The sequence below is a fragment of the Gobius niger genome (genome assembly GCF_951799975.1).
Source record: "Gobius niger genome assembly, chromosome: 22".
NCBI lineage: Eukaryota > Metazoa > Chordata > Actinopteri > Gobiiformes > Gobiidae > Gobius > Gobius niger.
In genome coordinates, this window is record NC_136873.1 from 14313207 (window position 1) to 14336014 (window position 22808).

Below are 22808 nucleotides of genomic sequence, written 5' to 3' on the forward strand. Positions count from 1 at the left end.
TGAATCAATACTATTATATTCTGTCCGATTCATAAAATATCTAATTTCGTCATTTCAAATCATCTTAATTACTTCTTCTTTGAAATCGTACAGCCCTCGTCGAGAAATGGTCATGAATCTGGTCAAAACAACGAGATTCGCAGTTCAAGTCGTCGTAACTCATCCACGTATTCATTTTTTACAGTGCACATGGGTCAAAATGGTGGCTCCCGCGGTGGCTTCGACCCACGTCGTCGGCGTGTGCTTTTGCCCCCCTCTCTCTCTCCCGGGGCGGCTCACTGCTCGTCCTCCCCGAACACGTCGTTCTGTTTGCGCTTCATGTTCTCGAAGTCGAAGTCGGAGCCGGTCATGCGCTTGTAGATGTCTTTGATGTCGTTGCAGGTGGTTTCGAAGTGAGTGGTGGCGTCGTAGGCCCGCGAGCAGAATATCTGCGGAGCAAAGAGTAAGTTGAAATACATGACATGTTGAGTTCATTCACCTTGTTCACCCCCGCACGCTTTTTCCGCTGAATCAAAAGCACTTCCGGTGAGCGGCAAATTCCATTGATAAAAATAAAGGGGAAAAAGCTCAATGGAAATGAGTTTGCCTCAGTTTAACTAACAAACAAACCGAGCAGTAAAATGACATGAAGAAGTGACTTCACTGCAAAAAGTAATCTAGAAGAAGGTATAATTTTTCTTGAAATAAGTAAACTATTCTATTTCTTATTCTAATTCCATGAAATCTCTCCATGAAGTTTCTCACACCTTATACACTGTATATATATAATATATATAATATACACTGCAAAATGTAATTAACTAGATCAGTATAAACATCTCAATTTGAGCATAATAATCCAAATTTTAGTTGTTTTGACGAGTTAAGATGTTCTTGGGCATTTGTCCTAGATTATTTCACTTGTTCTGAGATGTTTCTGACTCGTTTCGATACATTTCGTCCTTATTTCAGGTAATTTTCTTTGCCAATGGGGTAAGAAAATTGGTCTTATCTCATTGGCAATTTTACTTTCTTATTTCAAGCGAGATTTACCCTAGAACTGGTCTGAAATGTCCTCAAACAAGCAAAGTAAACTTGGTCCAATCAGGAAAAGTGTCTAAATGAGTGAAAACCGCTCAAAACAAGATATATTTCCTCAATTCAAGTCATTTAAGCCAATGCTTGATATTTACTTTTTGCAGTGCATACACTGTATATATATAATAATATATATTATTTAAAATTGAGAAAACATATCTCATTGCAGTCAAAATTAGATTAAAAATCCTAATTTTCATGAAGTAAGATCGTTGTTGATGTGTTTTTTTCTTAAAGCTGCCTTAAGCGATGTCTTTTTGAATTGTTTTCATCAGTAGGAGTAGTGAACTCTGCTCACCGCCCCCTCCCCCGGGCCCCTCACTCCCCTCCACATTGTTTAGACCACACACTGCTCTGATTGCATTCAATGAGCTATGGGAAGCTCATTAATCTTGTGTGAAACACAGATTCATCCGCATAAATAAGATATGTTCAAAGTAAATACAGCGCAGTACTTTTTTTCCCCGCAACCCTTTAACGCCTCAGCCTCTCCTCTGGTGCTGCTTTGCTTTGTGAGGAAAAAAAAGGAGGAAAAAGACCTGACAGCTCCTGTAGATATTGGATTCATAAACAAACGGACATTTCAGGAGGATTTCCGTTGCATCAGAGCAGGTCAGATGTTTGTCACTTCATCTTTTTGTAAACTTCTGTCATTATGCTAAACTGTTAGCTGCTAACTGTTGCTATGTCTTCTGCTTCTGATTTGCATCTCTTGTTCACGTGTTTGTGTTTACATGGGGCATGTGGGGGTGAGCAGTGTGTTGGGGGGGTGAGCTGTGAGGTGAGGGCATGGATCTATTATAATAAACGGGTGAGGGAGGTGTGAGGTGCATCGCCGGTCTCCTTGTGTGGACAAAACGGGATCACTTAGAGTAGGTTTAATCTAGTGTTAAAAAAAACCCAACTTCCTACCTCATGGGCAGATTTCTTAAAATCAGTTACTCAAATCAAGGACGAATTTACTTAATTCAAGACATTTTTTTCTTATATCTGGATTACTTTTTGCAGTACCCTCCCCTCCAGATTGGATTGGTGCACTGGAAAGCTCGTCTCATTGGTCAAAGAGACAGAGAGGCACCAGGGATCCTGAACAGTGTCAGAGTTCAGCAAACGGAAGGATTATAGAATTTATTTTTTTAATATTACTTATGCTACGCTAAGTTGCAGGCCTGGGTTGTCTCCTTTAATTGTGTGTCTTCTTCTTCATGCCACATAATGCTTATCCAAGTCGCCTATAATAACCGTTACCTTACTCCCTGGATAGAATAACACAATATCAGGTTATCCTCAAAAGGTAAAGAATCACGATGAATGATATAACATTTTTTTTCCTCATACCTCATAATAATAAAGCTGCTTTTACTGTCTCTGTGTAACAATAATAATTCAAGTGTTCTATAAGTCAAGCTGCAAAGTGTGGTGTAAATGTAATATTTCTGACCTGACTGCTGCTTCCATCGTCCGTGGGCTCGTACAGGTCACTAATTGCCACAAACCTGTCAAGAACACATTGATTAGTAGCTTCTCCACATCTTTATCCTGTTTACAAGTCTCTGCGGCGCTCAAGGCCTCTCACTTTTGGTCGATGGGCTCGAGCAGCTCCAGGGCGGGTGTGATCTCGGCCTCGGGCTCCGAGGTCTCCACGGTGGTGCTCACGATGGCGATGTATTTGCCCTGCGCCGCCACGTTGTGAGCGTACGAGATCATGCACACGTAGATGTCTGCGGAGGAGAGTGCAGAGTGAGGTGAAGGGGGTTCAAGGGTGGACAAAGAGTTTTTACTACACAGCAGCAGTAGCTAGACCAGGGGTGCCCAAGCTTTTTGTCTCCGAGGGCCAAAATGAAAAAGTGCCTGTGGGTCGCGGGCCAAACATGGCGATGTCAAGCGTGAAACATATAACTGCAAATAATAAAAGTTACTTTATTTTCTTTTTTAGTATACCTTTGCATTTAATTTAATCTATGCAATTAACCGCTTAACTCCCGTCTGAACCGAGAGGATCTTTTTCCTCACGTCATCAGATTTTTTTTCCATCATTTTTTTGTTGGGTATTCCACTCATTTTTGTAACTTTAATGTCATTATTTTGTAATTTTTTTGTCCCATTTTTGGCATTTTTTGTCAATTTTTTTCCATCACTTTTTTGCTACATTTTTGTCATTTTTTTGTCAATTTCTTGTGACATTTTTGTGACATTTTTGCCACTTTTTCATCAATTTTTCGTCACTTTTTTGTCACATTTCCATCATTGTTTTCGTCTCAGTTTTGTTGCTATTTTTCCAGAAGCTTTTGGATTGGGGTAAAGCCAAACTGGAGAAAATGTGCTCGGTTCAGGTGGGAGTTAAGGGGTTAACATGCTACAAAAGCCTAGTTTTAGTGGAACAAAATCAATTATTGTAGCAATACAGAGCGAAATGGAAACAACACCACCTGTACCTGCAGTACCTACAGTGACTTTAGCTCATTCATTTCTTTAAGTCAAAGAAAATGCCATATTATATCATTTTGAAAGTGTCAGTTCAGCACAAATTCTTTTATAAGTCATAGATGTCAACGATTTTTGCAAAAAAAAAGTTGGAAAACTGTGAAAGTTGATGCTACGACGCTCTGTGATTGACAAACACCAAGACACCACAACAGTGTTTCCTTAACTTTGCGAAAGGAGTGAAACAGCGCCCCCAATTTGACGCTGGTGGACAAAAAGTGAACTGCATCCATATTTGCCATTGAGAATGAACGGGAGAGAGAGTTATTAACCAGATGCGGCGCAAAAGGGGCCCCACTTTGGGCACCCCTGAGCTAGACAGACTCGAGGTCAAAGCAATAAAGATAACGCGCTATGGAGGAGTTTAATCACCCGTTTATAGCCTATAGCTAACTAGAAAAGTCCTATTGAGATTCAGACACTCTGTTTCAAGAGAGTCCTGGTCCCAGAGACAACCCTATTGTACATGTTTTTAGTGGAAAGGGAAACCGGAGCACTCCCGGGAAACTTGTGTAGAGACTGGGAGAACAGGCAAACTTTACACAGAGAAGATTTGCCTCAGGCGCACTGTGGAGCGGGTCAGACTGTTTTTAATGCAGGCTAGCTGATACAATAGAAATGCGCTAGCCTTGCACTAGCCTAGCGCCACGAAACTCTTCAAATATAAGGCCCATAATTTTTTTGTTCGGTATTCAACTCATTTTTGTAGCTTTTTTGTTATTTTTTCTCACATTTTTTTCATTTATTTATTTATTTTTTTTGTCATTTTTTTGGTCAAATTTTAATCACATTTTTGTCTTTTTTTTTGTCACATTTTTGTCCATTTTCTGTCAAATTTTTTATCAATTTCTTGTGACATTTTTGCCACTTTTTCATCCATTTTTTGTCACTTTTTTGTCAATGTTTTCTCACTTTTTTGTCACATTTCCATCATTGTTTTCGTCTCGGTTTTGTTGCTTTTTTTTTCCAGAAGCTTTTGGACTGGGGTAAAGCCAAACTGGAGAAAAATAGGGACATTTTTTTAAATTCAGAGATATCAATTTGAAACCTTTGCTGTAGATCACTGATGAAATACAGCTACAGTTACAGTTAACTTAAGTCTGGAAGCTTGTGTGCCTGTAGGTGCTGCTTCAGTGGAGAGATTGTTGCAAGAGTGTAATAAACAACTGTTTTCGAGATAACGGGCTTCCAACTTTTGCAACTTTTACAGCTGCATTTCTTGCTGCGGGAGCATTGAGAGACTAGGGGAGGGGGTGGGCGGAGTCTCTTCTTACTGCCTTTGTTGATGCCCCCTGGGGCTCACATCACTCAGTGTCCTCTGCCTCTCCGGGGTCAGCTGCCCGGCCTGTGCCTTTGTCTGCAGGACCTATCGCGGACATCTGACTGTGTATCGTGCTCTCTGCTCCAAAAACTACGTTCCTTGTGTCCCCGACCCGAGGCTTGTCATCCCCACAGAGCTGTTTGTGAAGGTGTGGGGGAGAATGTGTTGGTGATCATTGATGACTATTGTTGGAACTTATTTTTAACCCAAAGACGCTCCAGTGAACACTACAGGCTGCTAACTTTCTGTTAGGGCATCTAAACTTATATTTTCTGATGGCTGTTTTACGTTTTGCCTGATGAATGAAAGGAGAGCCTTGCACAATGCCTGCACTGCAAAAAGTCAATCAAGTCATCAAGCATTGGCTTAAATGACTTGAATTGAGGAAATGTATCCTGTTTTGAGTGGTTTTCACTAATTTAGACACTTTTCCTGATCGGACCAAGTTTACTTTGCTTGTATGAGGACATTTCAGACCAGTTCTAGGGTAAATCTCGCTTGAAAGTAATATTGCCAATGAGATAAGAACAATTTTCTTACCCCATTGGCAAAGAAAACTACCTGAAATAAGGACGAAATGTATCGAAACGAGTCAGAAACATCTCAGAACAAGTGAAATAATCTAGGACAAATGCCCTAGAACTTCTTGACCAGTCAAAACAACAAAAAATTGGATTATTATGCTCAAATTGAGATGTTTATACTAGTCTAGTTAATTACTTTTTGCAGTGTGTGTGTGAAGTCTGCCCTGACCGTTGGCCGCATTGGCACATGTTTCTTTTACTCCTGTTCCTCCCCATTCTCTTTGAAAACGGCCGTATTCCTACATTAATAAAACAGCAGTGCAAATACTGGTCAATACCATTTAGTCACAGGGGCCTCCCCCACTCTACCCCCCATTCACTGCAAAAAGTAATTAACTAGATTAGTATAAACATCTCAATTTGAGCATAATAATCCAAATTTTAGTTGTTTTGACTAGTTAATAAGTTCTTGGGCATTTGTCCTAGATTATTTCACTTGTTCTGAGATGTTTCTGACTCGTTTCAATACATTTCGTTCATATTTCAGGTAATTTTCTTTGCCAATGGGGTAAGAAAAACGGGCAAAGTAAACTTGGTCCGATCAGGAAAAGTGTCTAAATGAGTGAAAACCGCTCAAAACAAGATACATTTCCTCAATTCAAGTCATTTAAGACAATGCTTGATATTTACTTTTTGCAGTGTTCAGTTCATTCAGTTACTATGAACATCTTTGACATGATAGAATATAAATACAAACAACTCTCTGTTGCACTAATTTCAACTGACTTGAGAAAACTGCTAAAAAAAAAACCTAAAAAAAACTTTTTTTTAGCGCAAATAGTTACTTTCCCTGAAAACAAGTTACTTTTATTATAGAGTACACTGCAAAAAGTAACTAGATCAGTATAAACACCTCAATTTGAGCATAATAATCCACATTTTTGTTGTTTTGACTAGTTAAGAAGTTCTTGGGCATTTGTCCTAGATTATTTCACTTGTTCTGAGATGTTTCCGACTCGTTTCGATATATTTCGTCCTTATTTCAGGTAATTTTCTTTGCCAATGGGGTAAGAAAATTGGTCTTATCTCATTGGCAATTTTACTTTCTTATTTCAAGCGAGATTTACCCTAGAACTGGTCTGAAATGTCCTCAAACAAGCAAAGGAAACTTGGTCCGATCAGGAAAAGTGTCTAAATGAGTGAAAACCGCTCAAAACAAGATACATTTCCTCAATTCCAGTCTTTTAAGCCAAGCTTGATATTCACTTTTTGCAGTGTAATTCCATTAGTAACAGCTACTTTTTGGAACAAGTAGTGAGTAACTATAACTGCCTACAAGGAAGCGATTCCCCGGCAGTCTTTCGCGGTCGGCATCTTCCACAAAGCAATTGACGATAATACGATTCCACAGGGCTCTGAAGGAGGCTGAAGAAGACTCGAGATAAGTTTTAAAGGGACTATACAGAGTTTAAAAATGTTAAAATTACGTATCTTATTCCCCCTACATGTTCCAGCCATTTCCTAATGTGTAGAATGAGCTCAGGCCTGTTCACCACAACTGCCTCTAAAATCCTGCACTGTCACTCAAAAAGGTGATACTTCGGGTCCGAAGTGCCGTCATGCACGAGCTTAATATAGAAGGTGCAGTTACACAAATGACCTGAGGTGGCAGTAGTGAGTATAAAATGGCGTAACAAAATCAGATAGACGCTGTAGCTTTTCCCCTGCCGTGTCCCGACTTTATGAGCGTGACGTGCTCACCTGAGTTGCGGTTGACTTGGTTCTGGGGGATGATGATTTGGCAGGAGTTTGCGTCGTTGGTGTTTTTGATCGGGTGAGAGAGGATGCAGATGACCCGGATCACCTGACCCGCTTTACGCACGCGGTCCGAGATGTAGCTCGGGTCGCAGATGAGCTGCTTGCAACGTGCCACCTGTGAAAGGAAGGAAGGAAGGAAGGAAGGAGGGAAGGAAGGAAGGAAGGAAGAAGGGAAGGAAGAAGTAGGAAGGGAAGAAAGAAAGAAAGGAAGGAAGGAAGGAAGGAAGGCAGGAAGGAAGGAAGGAAGGAAGGAAGGAAGGAAGGAAGGAAGAAGGGAAGGAAGGAAGAAGTAGGAAGGGGAGGAAGAAAGAAAGAAGGGAAGGAAGAAGGAAAGAAAGAAGGGAAGGAAGGAAGGAAGGAAGGAAGAAGGGAAGGAAGGAAGAAAGAAGGGAAGGAAGAAGGGAAGGAAGGAGGAAGTAGGAAGGGGAGGAAGAAAGAAAGAAAGAAAGAAGGGAAGGAAGGAAGAAGTAGGAAGGGGAGGAAGAAAGAAAGAAGGGAAGGAAGAAAGAAAGAAAGAAGGGAAGGAAGGAAGAAGTAGGAAGGGGAGGAAGAAGGAAAGAAGGGAAGGAAGAAAGAAAGAAAGAAGGGAAGGAAGGAAGGAAGAAGGGAAGGAAGGAAGAAGTAGGAAGGGAAAGAAGAAAGAAAGAAAGAAAGAAGTGAAGGAAGGAAGGAAGGAAGGAAGAAAGGAAGAAAGAAAGAAAGAAGGGAAGGAAGGAAGGAAGAAAGAAAGAAGTGAAGGAGGGAAGGAAGGAAGGAAGAAGAAAGAAATAAGGGAAGGAAGGAAGGAAGAAGGGAAGGAAGGAAGAAGTAGGAAGGGAAGGAAGAAAAAAAGAAAGAGAAGAAGAAAAAAAGAAAGAAAGAAAGAAAGAAAGAAAGAAAGAAAGAAAGAAAGAAAGAAAGAAAGAAAGAAAGAAAGAAAGAAAGAAAGAAAGAAAGAAAGAAAGGGGGATATTTAACAACAGAGTGACAAAGCTTGCCTCTGTTACTTTAATGTAAGAGGTTTTCTTGTTTATCACAAAGTTGCCATGTTCAGATCACAGACCTCTCCTTCAGACTTGACTCCGACCACGTGGTCTCCGTCCATCACGATCTCCTCCACGGGCTTGTTCAGCATGTACGTCCCGCCGTAGATGGCGCTCAACCTGAACAGGACGAGCGTTTGATAACACAGGTTAATATAATATACTCTTTTTTTAATTCATTTATCAGACACCTTCACTGGAAAAAAGAATAATCATGTTAAGGAAGAAATTACATGAATCTACGTGAGTTAAGAGATCTCACCAATGGAACAGACATTTTTTCTTAAAGGGACTATAAGGAGTTTAAAAATGTTAAAATTAAGTATTTTCTTCCCCCTACATGTTCCAGCCATGTCCTAATGTGTAGAATGAGCTCAGACCTGTTCACCACAACTGCCTCTAAAATCCTGTACGGTCACTCAAAAATGTGTCGCTTCGGCCCGAATTGCCGTCATGCACGAGCTTAATATAGAAGGTGCAGTTACACATATGGCCTGAGGTGGCAGTAGTGAGTATAAAATGGCGAACTTGCTTCCAGCCCCTTTAAGTCACTGCTAAACCCAGACTCAACTGATAAAAATCTGCTGAAATACTGCAGGAAAAGCCTCTGGACGGACAGTATGACACACTGCGGCTGGCGAAGAACATGACCTCTGACCCCAGCCATGTTCTGAATACTAAACATGTGCCGTCGCCATCTGGGCGCTGAAGCTGAATGAGGAAGTGTGTAATGGCGAGTGGACAATTGTTTTGATGTCTTTGTGAAACGTCTTGTGTTTCTGTGGTGATGCGGAGCTGCAGAACTTGCAAAGCAAATTTCAGAGTCGTCAAGGACCTAAACTTAAAGGGGCTAGATGCAAGTTAGCCATTTTATACTCACTACTGCCACCTCAGGCCACATGTGTAACTGCAGCTTCTATATTAAAGAGCCAATATCATGCAAAATGGACTTTTTGGAGCTGTTAGCCATGTTGTTATGCTATTTCCTTATCAAAAACACAACAGAGTGATTTGTGGCTTCATTCACGCAGTTTTAAGCAATCCTCCTGAATCCTGCTCACTAAGCTATTTTTTTTATTTATTTATTTTTATTAAGTTTTATTCTTATTTATAGTTTTTAATGTGTTTTTATTTATATTTATTCTTTTAAACTGTTTTATTCATATTTATTGTTTTACACTCATATAGCGGTAGAGCTCATTTGTATTGTTTTGGTTTTATTGATTTTGTTGCTTGTGCAGCACTTTGGAAACGTTTTGTTGTTTAAATGTGCTATATAAATAAAGTGGATTGGATTGGATAAGCAGCTGCTCCACTCTCTGCTGGAAAACCACTGAGTTGTGACTTGTTTTACGTCATAGTGTCAAGCAAGGAAGAGCCCGACGTCTGTAATGTAATGCCTTACAGCCTGATTTTAATTTATAAAACAGCTTAAAAAGGAAGTGCTTCCAGGTCAGCGCTGAAAACAAACCCCTGAGCGTCTGAACAGATGTCACGTTTGCACTGAAGGATGTGAAGATGGAGCTCTTTCCAACCTACTCTGGACACGCCTGTTCTTTTTTCTTACCTGACGATAATGTCGCGGAGAAAAGCGCGTTTGGCTACGAGAGGTGCAGGACTTTTTTTCAACCTTCCTAAACAAGAGGCCACTCGCCACAATTTGGAATTTCTTTCTGGGATTCAGCGACTCTCGGCCAAAATAGTGTTTTTCTGTGACTGTCTCTGATGGATGTTTGGTGAACCTTCGCCAGAATCAAAGCGGATTAACTTTTATAACCAACGCGAGTCCCACAATGTGATGGAGAGGCTGGTGGTGAGTCAAAACTCGTGTTAGCTTGTGTGTTAGCTTGTGTGTTAGCCATTTGTGAAGCTGTGTTGCAGATGTCAACTCCTTATAACTGTATTGTCTGTGTCTATTGACTCTATTGTCTGGCGTTATTTGCCTCAGGTGCACTGTGGAGTGTTTTAGACTGTTTTTAATGCAGGCTAGCTGATATTGTAGAAATGTGCTAGCCTTGCATTAGCCTAGCGCCACAAAACTCTTCAAATATAAGAACTGCATGAACTACAAAAAAGAATATCTCCAGAAATCAGCAACACTAACTAGGATAGATAACTAGGAAATGAGGCCCTATGTCAAAAAAAGCAGTACTAAGTAACTCTTCCCCCTAGAGGCTATAAGCGCAACTGCAGGTGTAGTAGCAAGTTACGTTTTTTTAATGTATTAATTGTCTTGGAGAGTAAATACGACGCTGACAGGAAAGGCGAAGGGAGAGAGGGTTACTGTGCATCCAATCATACAACGGAAATATTTTTTTTTTACTCAAACTTGGCTGTAAATACTGTTTAAAGTGACGTTAGCCCGCAGTTAGCTTTGCCCGTTAGCCTGTTAGCTTCTTCTTCGTGATTCTATTAGTGTGTATTGGTGACTCCGGACCGGTGGCAGTCAAGTTGCAAACATGGTTTTCTGGCCAGAGACACCAGGGGGAGATGAAAGACCCTCCAATCGTCCCATAAACACTTGTATTCCCCCCACAGGGACTACGGAAAGGATTTATTAAGGTAAATAAGTTACTTAGTACTGCTTTAAGGATTCATTTGATCTGCTTTCTTGAAGTGTTGAGTAACAGTCAAGCCCGTTGAATTGCTCGTGTATTCATTAACAGATAGGCATGAGTATAAAGATCATTGGTACCTCGCGAATCCCTGGGGCAGCTCGCCGAGCCCGTACAGGGGGTAGAGGTAGGGGCTCTTTCCGTATCGAGCCAGAGATTCACTGTAGAGCTTGATGCGGTTCACTGTGTCCAAACACGGCAGGTCCAAGTATCTGAAACAAAGACGAGTCGTGAATCAAACACACACAATCTGACGTCAAGTCTCTTCCTTTCCCGCCGCACTCACTCGTCCGTCCTGTAGAGGGCCAGGGCGTGTCCCGTGAAGTCGATGACGTCCTGGCCCAGGTCGAACTTCTTGTAGACGTCTCTCATCGTCGTGGTTTTGGGGTCGACGCCTTCGAACGTCTTGGGGTCGTTCTCGTCGAAATTGGCGACGAAAACTAGAAACTTCCTGAATCTGCGCTTCTCGAACATCCCCATCAAGTCTGAAAACGGGAAATATGGAGGGAAGATTTACGGTAACGATGTTTGTTAGATCACTTTGCAACACCCGATAGTAAAGCGGGGGTGTCCGAAGGCCCTTTAGCTTCTCACTGGGTTGGCACACATCGCCGGGGACCGTGCATTTTACGGCACGTTTAATCACTCTAACACAGTGGTCCCCAACCTTTTTTCCCCCAACAGATCGGTGCCAGACATGCAAGTTTGTGGAGGTAGGGGGGTTTCCCTGGAAAAGTCCTCCAGTTCTAGATGATTATAACCAAAATACCTTACATTTAAGTGTGAGAAAGAGCTGTGTTGATCTTCCAAGCAAAGTAAAGGTGTGGTTTTGTGTTCGAAAGCTCTGCTAGATACATCTAATTCAGGGGTGCCCAAACTTTTTGTCTTCGAGGGCCAAAATTAAAAACACATAACTGCAAATTATGAAGTTCCTTTTTTTATTTCTTTTTTTTTCGATAGCCTACATTTGGATTTGATTCTATCTATGCAAATAACATGCTATATTAAAACAAATGGTAACTCTGGCAAAAGCCTAATTTTAGCAAAACCAAATCAACAATTGCAGCAATTTAGTGCAAAAAAAAAACACCTTAGATTAGATTGTTTTGAAAGTGTCAGTTCAGCATCAATTCTTTTATAAGTCAATTTTTAACATATACTGTTGTCGACGTCAACAAACTTTGCAATAAAAGTTGGAAAACTGTGAAAGTTGATGCTATAACGCTCTGTGAATGATAAATACCAAGACACCACAACAGGGTTTCCTTAACTTTCCAAAAGGAGTGAAACAGCGCCCCCAATTTGACCCTCGTGGTCAAAAAGTGTACTGCATCCATATTTACCATTGAGAGTGAATGGAAGAGAGTTAGTATTAACCAGCGCAAAAGTAGGTCACTCTCTGGCGGGCCAACAGAATTGTTTCGGCGGGCCAAATTTGGCCCACGGGCCCCACTTTGGGCACCCCTGATCTAATTGAATCTTTCACTGCACAGACCCTGATTTAAACTGTTTGGACACCACTGCTCTAGAGAGTTAGGCCCAATCTCAATTCTCTTTTCTACCGGCCTAAGGAGTTAGACAGCCCGCCATTTATCTGCATTTAAAGTTAGCACAGATACGGAGGTGATTATCTCGGTTTTGTGAAATAAAAGCTTGTTTGTTTGCAGTGTTTTGATCAATAAAAACACATTGATGGGGCAGTCACACCTTGGCGAATTAGCCTCGCTCTCTCTTTGCCTCCTGGGATCATGAGAGGGGCAGACAGCACAGACGCACAGAGGGTGGAAAGTAGGCAACATCGAGCTCCTGGATCAACCTCGTACCACCCGCCTTAGCCTTATTGTCCCCAGTTCGGCTTTTTTTATTTTTTTATTTATTGGTATCATCAGCAAAAAGAACTGGAAAGGTGGTCATTAATATAAATAATAAATAATATTGGTCCCAAAATTGAACCTTGTGGCACACCATACATTCCTTTTAGATTCTTTTTTTTTTTAATACCGGGCTTTACCCAAATCTAAAAGCTTCTCGACTGGAGAGCAACAATGTAACGCCTCATTTGAAAGCTAAGACCTACAAAAGTCACATTTTTGTCAATTTTTTTTTTTGTTTTTCATTATTTTTTGCATCAGGTTTTATTTTGTCCGTGTTTTTCTCATGTTTTTGTTGCCTTTTCATTATTTGTTTTGTCACTTTTTTGTTGCTTTTCCGGCACATTTTTGCTTTGTTTTCATCCTCTTTTTCTCGCAGGGTGCGGGCGGAGCTTTGGAGCATGACCGCTGATGCATTTATAGATAACAACGGCATCTCGTCATAGAATGGGGCGTGGCCTCGCCGAGGGGGAAAATAGAATCTTTTGGGAAATACAATTTTTCCCTCTTTTTAGCCATTTTCTATAATATAAACTTATTTATCACATACAAATAAAGTCAAGTATAAATCGGGCCCATATGGAAATTTTCTCACAGCAGATTGTTTGGTAGAAGTGAAAAAACGGCAGTCATAGCAAGCGCTAGCGTTAGCATTAGCACGATACTGTTAGCATTCTCCGTTATTTATGTATTTATGGGTTGTTGACCAACTTTACTCCTCCCCATGTCTTTGTATCTTTATATAGAAGAAACTATATTCATAATTCAGCGTTTGTTGAAGTAGTTTTTGAATAATTAGAGAAAGTTTAGATTTTTCTCCCAATTGTTTTCCCCCTCAACTGTTTTCAAACATGACCATATATGAGTTTTGTATTGAATATGGAAAGGGTCTCGGAGCCAGTGGAGGGAGTGTAGAATTCAAGATTCAAGATTTTTTATTTGTCATGTAAATGGTTTAAAATTATGGAATTGAAGCGATGTTCTCATTCTTGTGTACTTGCATAAGGATTCTTGCGGCGCTGTTCTGTATATTGCAGTCTTTGAATGTTTATGGAGGTGATGTATTAGAGTTGATTTAATACATATTCCTATTCATACCAGCAATCAGCAAACAGAATTGAACTAAAATGGGGGCATGTCTTGTGACGGATACAGGAAACTGTAAGAGACTCCGAAAACGTAGAAGAAACTCACTTGAAGCCAGTGCCTCGGTCTCGGTTGAGGGCACCTTGTAGATCTTGCCTCCTTTATACACGAAGCTCCCCTCCACCACTTTGAAGTCCAGGTATCGAGTCACCTCTGTGTATAGCAGCATCTTCACAAGTTGACCTGCAACAATTCAAACGCACACACTTATTTTTCATCGTTTCATTTTTTTTTTTAAAAAGCAAAAGCTGCGTTACACGAGTGAAAAGAGACCACGCCCGGTTTTCTGCAGTCTTCTCCAAAACATAGAGGGAAATGTGCTGCTAACACGGGTGCATTATGAGGACATGATTTGACAACTTGATGTGAATGATAATAATTGGCCACAAGTGGAGAAGCTTCTGTGAGACTGTGTTTACAGATCAGGCACTGGAAACATCGGTGAGGGATTTTTCTCCGGGTGAGCAATGTCAGGTATGGCGTCATGCAAGGGGGCGTGGCCTAACCGAGGGGGAAGAAAACCTCTCACGGGAATCACCATTTTTTCAATCAGCTACTCATGACGTGGAGTTCTACTTTTTACAGACACTTCTACCAAAAGGAAATCCAAACTCCATTGACTTTTTAGCCATGTGGGGGCAGAACACACGGTTTTAGACAGTTCTGGACCATTTAAAGGAAGTATAATTACACAATATTAAACAATGTGGATTTGCTAAGCGGATAGAAGGGGGAACTATATTGTAAGGCGTAATAATACCAGGAGTAGTTTGGCATCAGCACAGTAAAGTGAAGATTACTGCGCGGATTTTGAACTACTCCTGGTATTATTACGCCTTACAATATAGTTCCCCCTTTTATCCGCTTCGAAAATCCACATTGTTTAATTTTGTGTAATTATACTTTGTAGTGGAACACTTCACGTAACCATATTTAAATAGGGAAAACGTGGAAGAGCTTGGTAGCTTCTATTTTGACCTGTTTTGGAGCTATAGAGGAGAGAGGGAGAGGCTAAATGCTAACGCCGTCTGCGCTGTGTTTACGTGACTGAAGGCACGGGGGAAGATCAGACAGGTCCTAAAGAACTCGTCAAAGCTAAGGTAAGAACATATCTCAGTATGTAAAAACGGTGGCCTATTCCTTTAAGTGCACAAAACAGGCTACTAGTTTGTGCTAAAATTACAAAAAATAAGTGGAAAAAGCAGATATTACCCTAAAATCATCAGACATACAGGCTACCAGCAGAAAAGTTGGTTTGGTTTCACTTTAAAGGACATGTACATGAAATTCAAAAATGTGTCATGATTAGTGCACAGTATTTTTTTCCTGCAAGTTACCGAGTTTACAAATGTTCTGAAAATGTGCTACACTAATGTGAAAAAAACATTATAGACTTTTTGGAGCTTTTAACCATGTTATAAAGGTGTTTCCTTCCTCTGAGCAGCTGCTCCGCCCTCTGCTGGAAAACCACTGAGTTGTGACACTCTGATGTTTTTATAAATTTCTAAAACTTTTTCATTATTTCTGTTGTAAGAAAGAAATGTCCCTGTGAAGAAAACAAACGCACCTCCTGAGATGTCACGTTTGCACTGAAAGTTGTAAAGAAGGAGCTCTTTCTAACCTACTCTGTTCTTTTTTCTCACCCAATGATAATATGATGCTTGAGAGGTGCAGGTAAGTAACTCATGCCCCTAGAGGCCATAAGCGCCACTGCAGGTGTCGGAACATGTTGCGTTTTTTCGCTCATTAATTGTCCGTGAGAGTAAATACTGCGCCGACAAAAAAGACAAAGGGAGAGAGGGATATTGTACATCCAATTACACAATGGAGATCATTTTTTTCACTCAGACTTGGCTGTAAATGCCGTTTGAGTGGTGCTAGCCCGCTGTTAGCTTTGCCCGTTAGCCTGTTAGCTTCTTCTTCGTGATTCCATAAGTGTGTATTGGTGACTCCGACCCGGTGGCAGTCAAGTTACAATTGTGGTTTTCTGGCCAGAGACACCAGGGGGAGATGAAGGACCCTCCAGTCATCCCATTAACACTTGTATTAACCCCAGAGGGACTACGGAAACTACTAAGTTCTGCTTTAAGCAACAATTTGACAGAGCAACTTTTACTTTTGTTAGAGTAATGTTTGACCAGTAGCATCTGTTCTTTTTGTTGTTGTTTGGTCCTAGCTCCACTTTAACACTGGAGGCGCGTGATGCCGCTGCACAAACCGTTTGCCATGAGGAACTTGGGGATGAGGTCCACGTTCCAGTCTCTTCCTCGGCCCATGGACTCGGGAGGAGACTCGGGCAGAGTGAAACGCTTGTACAGCTGCGAAAAAACACAAAGCGACAGACATCAGCGCGTTTGCTTTTCTACCGGTTTGGCAGTTCTTCAGCTTCTGGATTTTTTTACAACTAATACGTAACTTATTTTCTCCCAATTTTGTCCCAATTTCCCGCCATTTTTTTCCGGAATTTTTGCCCCATTTTTTGTCCTATTTTTTGTAACTAGTTTTTCTCCTATTTTCTCACGTTTCCCCTTTTTTTTTTTTTTTTTTTATAATTCAAAACAAATATATTTTTAGGACTAATACGTAACTTATTTTCTCCCAATTTTTTCCCAATTCCCCCCATTTTTTTTTTTCGGAATTTTTGCCCCATTTTCCCCTTATTTTTGTCCCATTTTCCCCTTATTTTTGCCCCATTTTCCCCTTATTTTTGCCCCATTTACCCCTTATTTTTGCCCCATTTTCCCCTTATTTTTGCCCCATTTACCCCTTATTTTTGCCCCATTTTTGTCCTATTTTTTGTAACTAGTATTTTTCCTATTTTCTCACGTTTCACCTTTTTTTTTTATATAATTCAAAAAATATATATTTTAGGACTAATGCGTAACATATTTTCTCCCAATTTTTTCCCAATTCCCCCCATTTTTTTTTTCCGGAATTTTTGCCCCATTTTCCCCTTATTTTTGTCCCATTTTCCCCTTATTTTTGCCCCATTTTCCCCTTATTTTTGCCCCATTTACCCCTTATTTTTGCCCCATTTTCCCCTTATTTTTGCCCCATTTACCCCTTATTTTTGCCCCATTTTTGTCCTATTTTTTGTAACTAGTATTTTTCCTATTTTCTCACGTTTCCCCTTTTTTTATATATAATTCAAAAAATATATATTTTAGGACTAATGCGTAACATATTTTCTCCCAATTTTTCCTAGTTTCCTCCCTAATTTTTTCTCAGAATTTTTTCTTAGTTTTTTTTTACCACAATTTCCCCCAAATTAATCCCCATTTCCCACACATGTCACATTGGAGATGAACCCAATATTGTTAAATTTGCATATCTTCCAAACACTATTGTTGTGTTTTGTGGAACTAGACGACAAATATTCTCGTAAATATCATCGTTCAGGTATCGGTATCGTAAACCAAGTATCGCTAAAGATCAGCCGCAGTGGCGCAGAACACTTCAGACCAGTCCTTGAGCGCATCCTTTGAGACGCCGCTCAAACGATGCGACAGAAGGCGGACGTCGCTCGCAGAGTCGGGCCCCCGGAGCGGCGGTAAGTGGAGACGCGCTCGTAAAAAAGTTATTGATTACTCTAACAGATCCGTACCTCCTCCAGGGGGGTGATGGAGGAGCTCTCGCCCCCGTAGTATGGGTTCCTGTCCATGTGCAAAACCTTCTTCCCGTTGACGGACATGATCCCGGAGAGAATGCACTCCTTCAGAAACAGAAACACGAGAAAACACACGCGTCAGTTCAACAACAACAAAAACGGTCATTCATGGATTCAAAGTGATGAAATATGGAAAAACATTAAGGTTTTGAACGGCTTTAAGTCTTCAAAATGGCGTCCACAACAGGGAAAAACTCATTTTAAGTGCACACCAAACTTGCCGGTCCTCAAATACATGTACTTGAGTAGCTATTTGAAGTAACAGTACTGCATTCTTCCTACACACAGTACCTTTTACTCCTACTATGTAATATAAAAAGGTAAATAAACAAAAAAAAAAAAAAAATGACACTTCCCAGAGTGAGTAAATCCTAATGTTGATGCACAAAATTGATTTCATTTGTATTTCTTGCACCTTATGTCTCACAATAATTCATCTTTATAAATATTAAGATTATTTTGAGTTATGTTTCTTGTAATTATGTCACCACTGAAACACAAAAGTTATAATTATAGAATAAGTCGAGTCACTATGACTTACTTCTGTTTGAATAAATGAATTCAAGGCAATGCTACTAAACATTTTGGTTACTCTTCCCATGTCTGTTCCTTAGTAGATCATTTCCTATATCAGTTAAACTATATTCATACAAAGAAAGAAGAAGAGAGAATTAGGTTTTGTATCAATTTATTGAACTGACTGGTATTCTTATCCACCATCCTTTGACCCATCTTTCATTCTAGAGTAGGGCTGAAACAACTAATCGATTAATCGAAAACTAATCGATTATTGAAATAGTTGTCAACTATTTTACTAATCGTTTTCTAGAAAACACAGACTTAAAAAGAGCAAATATGACATTACATTTTTTTTTATTTTTTGATGGAAACCTGCTTTGTTTTACAAGTCAGGGTCTGTAGTGTTTTGTTCATTGAAAATATTTATATATAATATAAATATTTGTCTGTGTCTCATCCAGTCATAAAGCAGAATTGGCACTAAGAGCCTGCAAAAACACTCACTTTAAAGCAGTACTAAGTAACTCTTCCCCCTAGAGGCCATAAGTGCAACTGCAGGTGTAGTAGCAAGTTACGATTTTTTTACTTATTAATTGTCTTGGAGAATAAATACTACGCTGACAGGAAAGGCGAAGGGAGAGAGGGTTACTGTGCATCCAATTATACAATGGAAATATTTTTTTTCACTCAAACTTGGCTGTAAATACTGTTTAAAGTGACGTTAGCCCGCAGTTAGCTTTGCCCGTTAGCATGTTAGCTTCTTCTTCGTGATTACATTAGTGTGTATTGCTTTCTCCGCACCGGGGGCAGTCAAGTTGCAAACATGGTTTTCTGTCCAGAGACACCAGGGGGAGATGAAAGACCCTCCAATCATCCCATAAACACTTGTATTCCCCCCACAGGGACTACGGGAAGGATTTATTAAGGTAAACACGTTACTTAGTGCTGCTTTAAGTTTACTCCATCAACATGTCCTCGAGTGATGCCACTATAGCTTTATGTGATTAAAAAAAAAATGAAAAAATACCATTTTCATACACCATTCACAGCTAAGCGGTTAATCGATTAATCGTAAAAAAAAAAAATCAGCTCGATTAATCGACTACCAAAATAATCGTTAGTTGCAGCCCTATTCTAGAGGTTATCAGGAAGATCAGTTTTTCTTCTTCAATCTTCTACACAACATGATTAATCATTTTACAGTCTTTATTTCGCATCACGTTCAGCCCAAACTGCAAATACAATCCACTGATCGATTCGTCAGGTCCACATCCGTGATAGGGATTAGTATGGGACGTGATTAAATCAGGGGTGTGTGCTTAGTCTGCAGCCAGGGAGGCACAGCCGGCCAGTGCGCATGCGTCAAAATCATATTCCGCTACAGTACTATCATTGTTTATACCACAGTAATACAAGTCAAAGCATCCCGTTGCCTATTCTGTATTGTACAACTATAGGCCGTGCGCTGAGGCCGTGGGGCGCACCCGCTGACCTCTTGGGGAGGGGGGGGGGCGATAAAAACTGACTAAACCTGCAGATTTAGACCCATTCGGGGCGCGTTTCTGTCGCATAGGAGGAAAACAGCGCTCGCGTCGTCAGCGGCGCCACAGCGCGGAAACTGTTCAGTCATTGAATGGAGCGGTGTCACGGCCCTGCGCGCCCTACGCCAAGGATGAGGCCTGTGTGTGTGTGTGTTGTGTGTGTGCAGGAGCCGCGGCGCGCACGCTTGCATGGGGGGTGACGCCTTGAAGATGCTACTCGCTTTTTACGCACGCCGCCGTGTCGCCTCCGCCGCCTGCAGCCTTCGCCGCGACGGGCTGCGCGGGCGTAATAAGTAATAACAGAGCTCGTTGAGTGCACACTTTGTCCTGAGAGAGTGGAATTGATAGTTCCTCGACAGGAGCAGGTTGAAATGACTTGCTAATAAGCGCCCGTCGCGTTTGTGAAATGGTATCCGACTATGGTGACTTACCGTGAGCCCGGTGCCCAAAACGATCACATCATATTCCTCGTCCATGTCGTCAGCAGCGCCTCTCCGACTCGCCCTGTGTTTCGGAGAAGTGAAATGAAGGGTACCCGAAGGGAAAAGGGAGGAAACGATGCCGCTGGATACGAGATGGACCCGTCACACACCGCTGTGCTCGGCCTAGTTTTCTTTCTGTCCACACGCTGACGCCGCGTCTCCGAATCCGGGGGGGGAAAGGGAGATGCTGTCGCTCGGTAGGAATTCTGACCGACCAAAAAAAGTGAAGTGACCACACACTGTCACCGGCGAGGACGAGCAAAGATGGCCCTGGTCGTGTTGAACTCGATGTGTGTGGATGTTCCTGCGCGTCAGCAAATAGTGCGCATCCCGTTTTTTTTTTTTTTACTGCGCCTGCCTGGATCGAGGCGCGTGAACCTGCGGAGCCGGAGCTGCTGCGGATTCACAACAGCAGATTCATGACGACAAAAAGAGAGAGACCCTAATCCTGTGCATACATTATTTTTTAGGATTAGATTATTATTGATGGTGGAATAGCCTCTGGTTGTTGGGTCCCTGAGCGCCGGCCCGTGCTTCCTACAGGTCACCCGGCGACATTGAGGATGGGTCAAATGCAAATAAAGTAAAGATTTGGAAAGCGCTTATGCCACAGTTCAGACAAACACTGCACATGTGATGATACATGAATATAAAACGATCAATAAACACTCCAAACAAGATAAAAATGTGTGTAAGGATGAACAGAACAAAGGAAAACTGGCGGAGTGGCCATTCTTTGAGAGCCACTGTAAAAGATAAAGTATGGTGTCAAATATAATGTAATCATGTAAATATAGTGTAAAATATAATGTAAAAAATAATATGGAATTTATGAAAAATATGTCAAGGACTTGTCTTGTCTTGTATGGTGACTTTGGCATTGTTATGTTATTTATGTTTTTGTTTTTGTTTTTATTCAATGTCTACTGTGACTGTGTCTATGTCTGAGGTGAATGAATGAATAAATAAATCAAAATAAATAAATAAAAAACACTGCACATGTGTCACATGATGCTGTAGCTGCTGCTCCATTTGCAGAGAGAGTAAAAGAGTTTATAATTAATGGAAAGTGAGTTTATAACAGGTGTTCCAACACTGGTCGTCTTCTTCTTTTTAATTATGCCACATTTATAAATATAATGACAATCAATGTGAAAGTATTCTAAAAGTATTCAAAGTATTCAGAACACAGTATACTCTGATTAGACAAAGTATCGGAATATGTTACATAATACATTCTGAGGTAAGTATTCAGTGTTCAGTCACGAAGTACAATTTCAAAGTATTCTTCCCAACACTGGTTAGGGATGAGGTGTCCAAAAACCTTTTTCATGGGGGCCACATATTGAAGTGGGTGCAGCACAGGGTGAAGGGCCACAAATAGGTGCTCAGTGATGAGGTGGAGCAGTTCAATTTGTGCTCGACACCAAAAACTGGCCTTTGGCCCCCGGGCCGCACTTTGATCTACACTCCCTCTTTCATTGGGTAACATTTTATTTTACATTACCCCTGATATATTGCCCCAAATTAACCCATAGGTACAGGTCATTACAGGTTGTTGTAGAGCACATTACATTGTACAAATTACTGTACTTTACTGTAAAATAAAGTGATACCTTTCATGGTTTGTAAACAGAACATACCAGGGGCGGACTGGCCATATGTCCATTCTGGAAGAGCACAGAAGGGCCACCGGCTCTAGGGCCACTGGTCAGGCCCCTCACTTTACCTCACCCTTACCCCCGGGCGGGGCGAAACCGAGCTTTACCCAAATCTAAAAGCTTAACCTCTTAACTCCCGCCTGAACCGAGAGGATCTTTTTCCTCACGTCATCAGATTGTTCATCATTTTTTTGCTGGGTATTCAACTCATTTTTGTAACTTATTTGTAATTTTTTTTGTAATTTTTTTTGTAATTTTTTTAGTCATTTTTTTAGTCATTTTTTTAGTCATTTTTTTGTCAAATTTTTAATCACATATTTGTAATTTTTTTGTCACATTTTTGTCATTTTTTGTCACATTTTTTGAATTTTGTCGTCAATTTTTTATCAAATTTTGGTTATTTTTTTGCCACTTTTTCATCAATTTTTCGTCACTTTTTTGCCTCGTTTTTGTCACATTTTTGTCATTTTTTAGTCATTTTTTCTTCACTTTTTAATCAATTTTTCTTCACTTTTTCGTCACTTTTTTGCCACATTTTTGTCACTTTTTTGCCACTTTTTCATCAATTTTTCGCCACATTTTTGTAATTTTTTTCTCACATTTTGTCACATTTTTATGTCATTTTTAACGTCATTCATGTCAAATTTTCGTCAATTTCTTGTGACATTTTTGCCACTTTTTCATCCACGTTTTCTCACTTTTTTTGTCACATTTCCATCATTGTTTTCAGTTTTGTTGCTATTTTCACAGCTTTTTCCCAGAAGCTTTTGGACTGGGGTAAAGCCAAACTGGAGAAAATGTGCTCGGCTCAGGTGGGAGTTAAGGGGTTAAAAGACAACATACTAACCCTACACTAAGGGCCCCCATCCAGCCCAGGGATACCAAGGTAAATAAATGACTGTCCTGAATCTGCTGTGGCGAATCTGCTGTGGTGAATCTGCAGCTCCTCCGGTCCGCAGATGCACAGTTTCTGCCTGGATCACACAATGGGCGAGCGACATCCCTTTACTGTAATTTGAAACTCAGCACTGACTTCTCACCCGAATGCACTTGCAACGCG

At 40.7% G+C, this 22808-nt stretch overlaps 1 protein-coding gene across 1 annotated transcript; it reads right to left on the reverse strand.

Moving 5' to 3' along the window:
* Positions 1-275: 275 nt before the first annotated feature.
* Positions 276-20184, reverse strand: gdi1 (GDP dissociation inhibitor 1; the record flags this gene model as incomplete). The annotated part of the gene is made up of 11 exons (XM_079580864.1): positions 20037-20184; positions 17483-17590; positions 16097-16196; positions 13927-14061; positions 11148-11346; positions 10942-11073; positions 8267-8366; positions 7168-7339; positions 2654-2798; positions 2519-2573; positions 276-428 (listed from the first exon to the last, which is right to left on the reverse strand). The coding sequence occupies exons 1-11, from the start codon at positions 20079-20081 to the stop codon at positions 276-278; spliced, it is 1344 nt and encodes a 447-aa protein (XP_079436990.1). The 5' UTR covers positions 20082-20184.
* Positions 20185-22808: the final 2624 nt, after the last annotated feature.